Source organism: Alligator sinensis, unplaced genomic scaffold, assembly GCF_000455745.1.
Source record: "Alligator sinensis unplaced genomic scaffold, ASM45574v1 scaffold226_1, whole genome shotgun sequence".
Lineage (NCBI taxonomy): Eukaryota > Metazoa > Chordata > Crocodylia > Alligatoridae > Alligator > Alligator sinensis.
The window spans coordinates 874055-881507 of NW_005842028.1; the positions used below are offsets into that span (position 1 = coordinate 874055).

A 7453-nucleotide genomic window follows, 5' to 3' on the forward strand; every position below is an offset into this window, starting at 1 on the left:
AAAGAACAGTCCTTCCTTTCTAATTCAAAAATCCATACTGCCATTGCCCTTGCAAACTGCTAAACAAGCAGTATCGGCAATTCACTTGTGTTCTGTAATATATTTACTGCAAATCCCAATGGCTTGCCTCCTAATGCAGTTTTCTATTGTGTCTGTTCTTGTCAATACACTGACTGGTCACCTTACTTGTAAGTTGCTTTGACCAACTGTTTACCCAAGACATCAAAAAGCTGGAAGAAGAACAAAAACACTGGAAAGAAATCTGGGCTTCTCTTTGAGCAATATCATTAGCAGTCTATTAAATAGCCAAAGATGCTTTGTTTTTAAACACCTATCCAGAGAAACACAGATGACATTTCAAATGAGCTGTCATCTGCTCCTCCCAACATCCTTCCTAATAAATTGAAAACCAAATTCTTATCTGCACCAATTTCATTGTGTTTACAAGGAAACTGATGAATCACGAACAAGAACAATTGTGATTAGTTCTGCACTTCCTTTTCTTGCAATTTGCTAGCATCTCCTTTATAAATATCAGAAAGGTTCTCCTTCACTAAGAGGGATTATTGAATCCTTAAATAAATGTTATCTAAATCATTTCTGCTAATTGTTAACTATAAAAATTAACTGCAGCATGCTTATGGATGCTAAATGGTTCATTCTCCCATTATAAACTCAGTGTTTAAAGGGATACCAACACTTAAAAAATCATAAAACAAGACTCGTTAACTTTTGTAAAATGTGCCAACTGGTAGTAATAGCACCTCTGACTACAGTTTTTGAAGATTTTTCCCCCATTCTGTACATGTGGCACTCTGAACAGTTTCACTTTTTCTCTAGTACAAACAGCTTTGCTTTGTGTTTGTATAAATCTTTCACGTAGCAGCTAACCATTTTTTCTTACATAAAAAAGATTAGTGATGATAAAATGAAATAGAAGGAATAAAAAAACCCTGGAGATTTAGCCCTCCCAAGCACTTAAGTGAATTATATTTTCCGCTTGTATCCATTTAAAAGTAAGCTATATTTTGAAAAGTGATTTGTTATTGATTTAAATACTATAGCACCCAGGAACTGCATCACCCATGGGACTACTGTCCAGGACACTGCAAGTAACATATACACTCACTTGATACTTGCAGGCTCTAGGTAAAAGAGAAATGTAGTGGTTCAAGATTAAATGAAATACACAGAATTTCTTTAAAACATTCACACTTACCAAGCATGTTTATAAGAATATATTTGTTAAAGTATCTGCCTTAACATTGAGGAAAAGCACACTTCCTCCATGTCACCTTCCCAAACTACTGGACTTTGATAAGAGGTTGTTAAAGCCTCTTACTTCAAGAAGTTACCCACAGAGCAAGCACCAAGCAAATTTCAGTTCAACGTGATGTGAATTATCCATGCAGAAGTACAAAAGAAACTTGGCTATCACATGTACCTAAAAGGCTTTCCCTAATTTTTGTTTAAAGGGAACAATAATTGAATTCAAGTTGTCAGGAGTGCACTCCTGATAAGTAATAAACAAACATTCATTATGGTTTCCGTGGCCACACCTGACACAGTCTAATCCAAAACAGGGAACCAGGAATAGGATAGCCTAGGTTAGTGGAGACCTAATAAATCCATCTATCCAATCTTGTACAGTAAGAAACGAAAGTCAAGTCAAATCAACTAGTTTCCTGTGGCTCTAGCTCTACTATGACTAGCTCTACCCAAAGCTGCAGTTACTTTTAAAAGTACAGTAGAATATTACACAGCTTCACCCTCATACAACCTGCTTATCTAAAATTTGTTCTGACGGAGTTTAATGAGGTGAAAAGTGACCTATTATTAAACTGAGAAAGTGAGGTCCTCCATTTTAAACAAGGCTTTCAAGAACCAAAGGCAACGAAAGCTTCTCCTGTACTCACACCAATGCATCTTAGACACAGAAGAAGGCAATTCAAATGCCAAACCTGACAGTCTTTTGATTTGTCCTTATAAACTGAGTGAAAAGAGTGAAGTAAAGGAAGAAGGAAATCCAAGTAAGGGTTCTTCCTTCTTCTGGTCTAAATACCAACGGATGCAAGGTGGAGGTTTGCTCACACGCTGCTGTTTATGCTCCCAGGACATTACCATTATAGCTACACTGATAAGCCACAACTAGAAATGCAGTTAAATCAAGCTTACATCAGTTCCCTAAGGAGATAAAGATATCTGAAAAGAGTACTCTCCTGCAGAATAAAGTTTCATCAGCATGGACTGAAGGGCAAGAGAAGTATTTCAATTAAGCATGCGATTTCTCATCCCCTCCCCCCCCCATTCCCCTCATTTCTGACAGCTATCCAGGAAACAATTAAGAGGAGAGCAAGCTTTATATGCAAATCTAGCAAAGGAGTCACTGCACAAAAAGGTAGTTTGAATGCACATGGAAAGTGATGTCACAAGTATCATGCATTTAATGCGTCTTTAAGGTTATTCTAACTCTGGAACTGATTAATATAATTTCAACAATAGATCGCCATGTTCTCAGTTCTATCCATTTCTTAGTAGACGGCATCTACCAGCTCATTTTCCACAGTCCACTAAATAACTATCAGATAGTAGCTGTGTAACTGACCTGGGACACATTCAAGCCAATGATCAAGAAACAAAATGTTCCATCTCATTACCAATCCTCTCAGCTTTCCAATTCCCCCCATGCTCAGATTGGCAACACTTATTATACTAGTACTGGGTGTATAATTGAGATGAGGGTACTTGATCAGAAGTTTTAGGCTGCAAGTATTCACAAATTAAACACAGCTTTTTGTGAAGGGAAAAATGCTATATTACAACCTTGACAATCTTGATGTTTTCCTTTAAGATAAAGACAGATTGTGTGTCCTTTGTGCACAAAAGGTAACTGAAAAAGCCTCTAGCTTTGCTATTACCCAGCATCAAAATCTTTAAGAGAAATGTATAACTATTCACTCCAATAATTAAAATGCAAGTGGCAGGGGGAAAGTATAAAAAATTGTCTTTAAATCCCTTCTAACAATACTACCACCCTATTTAAGAGCAGAGCAGAGCCAAGTAAGCCTCTTTATTCCCCTCTATTTAACCCACTCCTGGAGACTGTTGCTCTAATAAGATATCACTAGAAGATTTAAACCTTTAAGTATGAAGACTTTAAAAATGATTCCACAAGACAGACTGAACTAAGTACAAATTTTGCTCTTGTATTACTGGTCAGTGTATTGGTCAGGTTATTATTTGGAAGACGAAAGGCAACAAGTCAAAGAAAGTGAAAAGGTTTGCCAAATAACAGGTTTGCCTTAAGGCACATCACAAAGATCACACTAATCCACCCAAAGAAACAGAGACTCACCTGTCAGTGTTATAATGGCAGAAACTCAAACAAATGTACACTGCAGTGGTTTTATATACTGTTAGTGGGTTCAACAGCAGTGAAGTTTTTTTGGCTGCCTGCCACTGAGCAAAAGCTAACCTTGCACCTTAACAATTTGGACTCTAAAAAACATAAGTTTTATCTCATGACTTATTTCAGAAAATGACAGAAATGGCTGACGAAAATAAAGCAGCATAGCTCTAATACTCAATGACAGCAATGCTTCGAGTTCAGTACAACTATCAGCATCCAATGAACTCTGTGCCCTGGTGCCAGCACGCGAAGTACCCTTATCCCTAGCCGTAGAAGTCATAACAGGAAAATCTGATTTGGAAAGGATTAACCATGAAAGGAATAGTTCAGAAAGAAAAACTAAAAAATGCTCCCAGATATAAAAATGCAGATTTCCATAGTGTATAAAACCTGTTTTATACGTTTATGTATTCTGGACACCATGTCACATCTTATATCTAAGTGCTATTTGAGAACAATGGTCTAGTTTCTTAATAGGACTGGCTGCAGAACAACATAAAAAGCAGTATTCAAATGGTACGAGGAATCCAGATTAAAGCTACAAACGGTAGCACCTCAAGCTGAAGCTATACTCCTTGACCAGTATCCAATTATACAGGAATACTAGGAGTGAAATAAATAGTTATGCAATTAAAAACTACCGCAATACATATGCACGAGAGAGGAAGAGAGTGAAGGCCACGAAGGCAACCTGAAGTTTGTCATTTCCTGACTTCACTTCCATTAGAGAGAAATGTACCAGTTTTAATGCAGCAATCTGCATGTGCAATATTTTGTCTGGTAGGAATCTTAATGAAATAGCTGATATTATAAATTCCTGAACTGAAGGCTTTGGGAACTGCTGACACAACACAGTATCAATACAACAAACAAACCTTTTACACAAGCAGGCAAGCAACAAACACATCACTTTTTATCTGAGTGACACTTCCATTTTAACACTGGTGCACACACTCTGCTGTATGAAGTGACACTGAAATAACATAAAAACACACCAGCTCAAAAACTCTGAAGGGCTTCACACAGAGCAAGGGTAGCATCCACACAGGAGACAGGCCTTAAGAACATTAAAGCTTGTTCAGTGGAAAGTTTCCCCATCACTGCATTTTTCAGTAACAAAGATGTTGTCAGAAATGACAATTTTTCGTGTCCCCTGATGATGCCTTGCTAGCATTTGGTTATAAGCCATAAAGCAGGAATAATTTCAGCCTGTCAGGAGTCTAGCTAATGCCCAGTTTTCCCCTAGAGAGAATTCCTGTCAAACGTAATGAGAGCTCCAAAGGCCCTCTCTACAACATAATGAGCACTTAGGCCATGCTGGTGATCAGCCAGCAAAAAGCATCAATTTGAGCCTGGCTACACCCTAGGGGCTAGACGTCACCAGTTTTAATAAGAATTATGATTACTATCTGCCAAATGCCTCCTCAGAACTTACTGTTAATGTTGAAAATTCAAAAGGATGGGGGTTTTTTGTTTTGTTTTGTTGCTTTTTTCTTTTTACGGCCACCTATACTGAATTAAAACTGCTCTCTTTTCCTTACACTTAATATTTTGGGACTAAATTTGAAGCTTTAGCATACTGCAGCAGGAAGGAAGACAGCATTCTTTTTTCACAGAAATTACAATACTTTTTATATGTAAATGGTAGCATGCCAGCTGTATATACAAGTAGCCTTCAACATTAAAGCAACTAATTTACCTATCAAACTTAGTTCTTAAACCTACCTTACACATCTATAAAAGTTTATTTTCCCTCCACACAAGCTTTTCTTAAATCTAAATTAAGGCAACGTTAAGACTACAGTATTAGCCACACACTCTGCCTTCCCCAGGTAGACTGCTGCAGGTATAATACATCCTTGTTTACTTTAAAGAACTTCTACACTATCACTGCACATTGGTATAAAACTAGTCACCACGTTCACACAAAACATTAAAAATTTGCAACGCACAAAGTTGTGGTCAAAATGCAAGTCTCGGATACTCTGATTTTGTGAGCTGAAGCTTTAGAGTAAATAGCTAACATTTGATACATTTATTAAAGTTGCACACTCCCCCAAACATTGCAATATTTTATAGCCCTCTACAAAGACAGCTCCTAGAACTTTTAACCCAATTAATTAACTTTACATAGCCCACAACATGCATCAAAAGAGGCCTGATTTAGGTTGTTGTTTCAGCACAATGTGTCAGCATGTTGAAGTCTGCAATTAAGTTGAAGATAAATATTTTCTAAGAGTCCTTCATGGAATCAATAAATTACCTCAAGGCCAAACTGACACTTTTCCAAATTTAAAGTTACAAGAAAAAAAAAAGTCCTAAAGCACTAAACAACAGCGAAAGAGCACTCTAGTTCTTCGCCATACCTCAAAGCAATAAAGTTGTCATAATATTTCTATAGTAGTCAATGCTCTGACTTTAAAACAAATACAATCTCAAACACCACATCTAAAACTAAAAATATCTAACTTTGACAAAATGATATCACCTTGCCAAATATTAAGCATACGATAAATTTACAAGGGGGGGGGACCAAAAAAAAAAACAAAAATCAAAGAGTTCAAAGTTACAAAAGCAGAATTCAACTCTGAAATATTCAAAGACTTTCATTAAGCAAGAGTATACTGAAGATCTGAAGCCTGAACTAATCAATTTCTTTGCTGTGCCCTAGCCGGTCAGCCATGCTCTTTAATTTAATGAAACAAGAGTTTTAGATGAAATAGCACATATACATCAAGAAAGAATTGTATTGTTGCACTTTGAAATGTGTCCAACTGTGCAACTTCATCTAATGATAATTTTTTTAAGAGGCCATCGATTTCTGAAAGACTTATTGTACCAGCATCTTGATGAAAAAGTGAATGTCAGCATATCTACAGAATACTTGCACCCTGCCATTAATGCTTTCTTTGGCAGACAATGACTACTCAATTGAGGGTCCTCTGGGCTGAGCAATCATTTAGCTTTTCTTCTCTTATGAGGTCCTTAGTGCCTTGTTCCAGTTCAATACTCTTTTTATTCACCATTATAGTGGCCGTAAGTGTGAATTTTATGGGAACTTGCAAACTTGAAGTCACAACTAGAGCTTTTCAAGTCACTAATCTTTTCATACTTTTAAAAGACAAAGATTTCAGCAACTATCAACATATGTTGTGTACATATAATTCTTGTTAAACAGATCCCAAACTATGTCAGCCAAGAATTACTCCACATAGTTCCTTATAAGATACCAAACTTGAGCTCTTCTCTTTTTTAAAATTACAAAGACAAGCCTTTTTCTAAGATCCCTTACATACCGCAAAACCAACAGAGAACAGAAGGTTACTGTTCTGGATATCTTATTTATACTTTCAGTGACGAGTTTACCAATTACAACTATGAATCAATCTACTCTTTCAGACAAAAACATGCTAATATAAATACAAATCCAACAGCTATATTGAAATCCACTAGCCACATTATAGGTTAGACTGTATATTTTTGAACACAGATATCTTACCTGTTTGTGCATTTCAATGTTTAGTCCATATGACATTTCATAATACTAAAATTAAAAAAAAGGAAAATACATTAACCTAAAATTGTAAAACAGTAATATATTGGAAAAAACTCAATTAATAGAGCAAGACAAATCCACCATACTTACCATCACATAGTGCCTTTGCATTTCTGTTTTTTCACTTGCCAGTTTCTCACATTCCAATTTAAGGCTATAAAATAAAACACACTTGAATGTAAAGGTTACATCATTTGTCCTGAAATCTACCTGCCTTATTTCCACTTTGGCAGGGGGAAAAAAGTGATTTGGGTAGGGGTGGGGACAGGGACAAGTTCTCATTGCTACATATCCATAAAATGTTTAGTTTAGTATTTAATACAAAAGACTAAATAGGAACATAAGAAGAACTAGTGTTCAGTCAGATCAAACTTATTTTAAATACATCTATTCATTACGGCTTGTATAACAAAAACAGTATGCTTAGTTAGCCCTTTGACCAGAAACTGTCACAACTCCCAAACTATAGTATAATGTGATTTCCCTAC

At 36.3% G+C, this 7453-nt stretch overlaps 1 protein-coding gene across 2 annotated transcripts in view; it reads right to left on the reverse strand.

Annotated features, from left to right (window-relative positions):
* TLE1 (transducin like enhancer of split 1) overlaps positions 1–7453 on the reverse strand; it is a 92548-nt gene that overhangs the window by 82803 nt on the left and 2292 nt on the right. For both annotated transcript variants that reach the window (XM_025202500.1, XM_025202499.1), the window contains exons 3-4: positions 7056–7119; positions 6909–6953 (exon numbers count right to left, since the gene is read on the reverse strand). In XM_025202500.1, coding sequence (XP_025058285.1) covers positions 6909–6953; positions 7056–7119 — 109 coding nt within the window. The remainder of the gene's footprint in view (positions 1–6908; positions 6954–7055; positions 7120–7453) is intronic.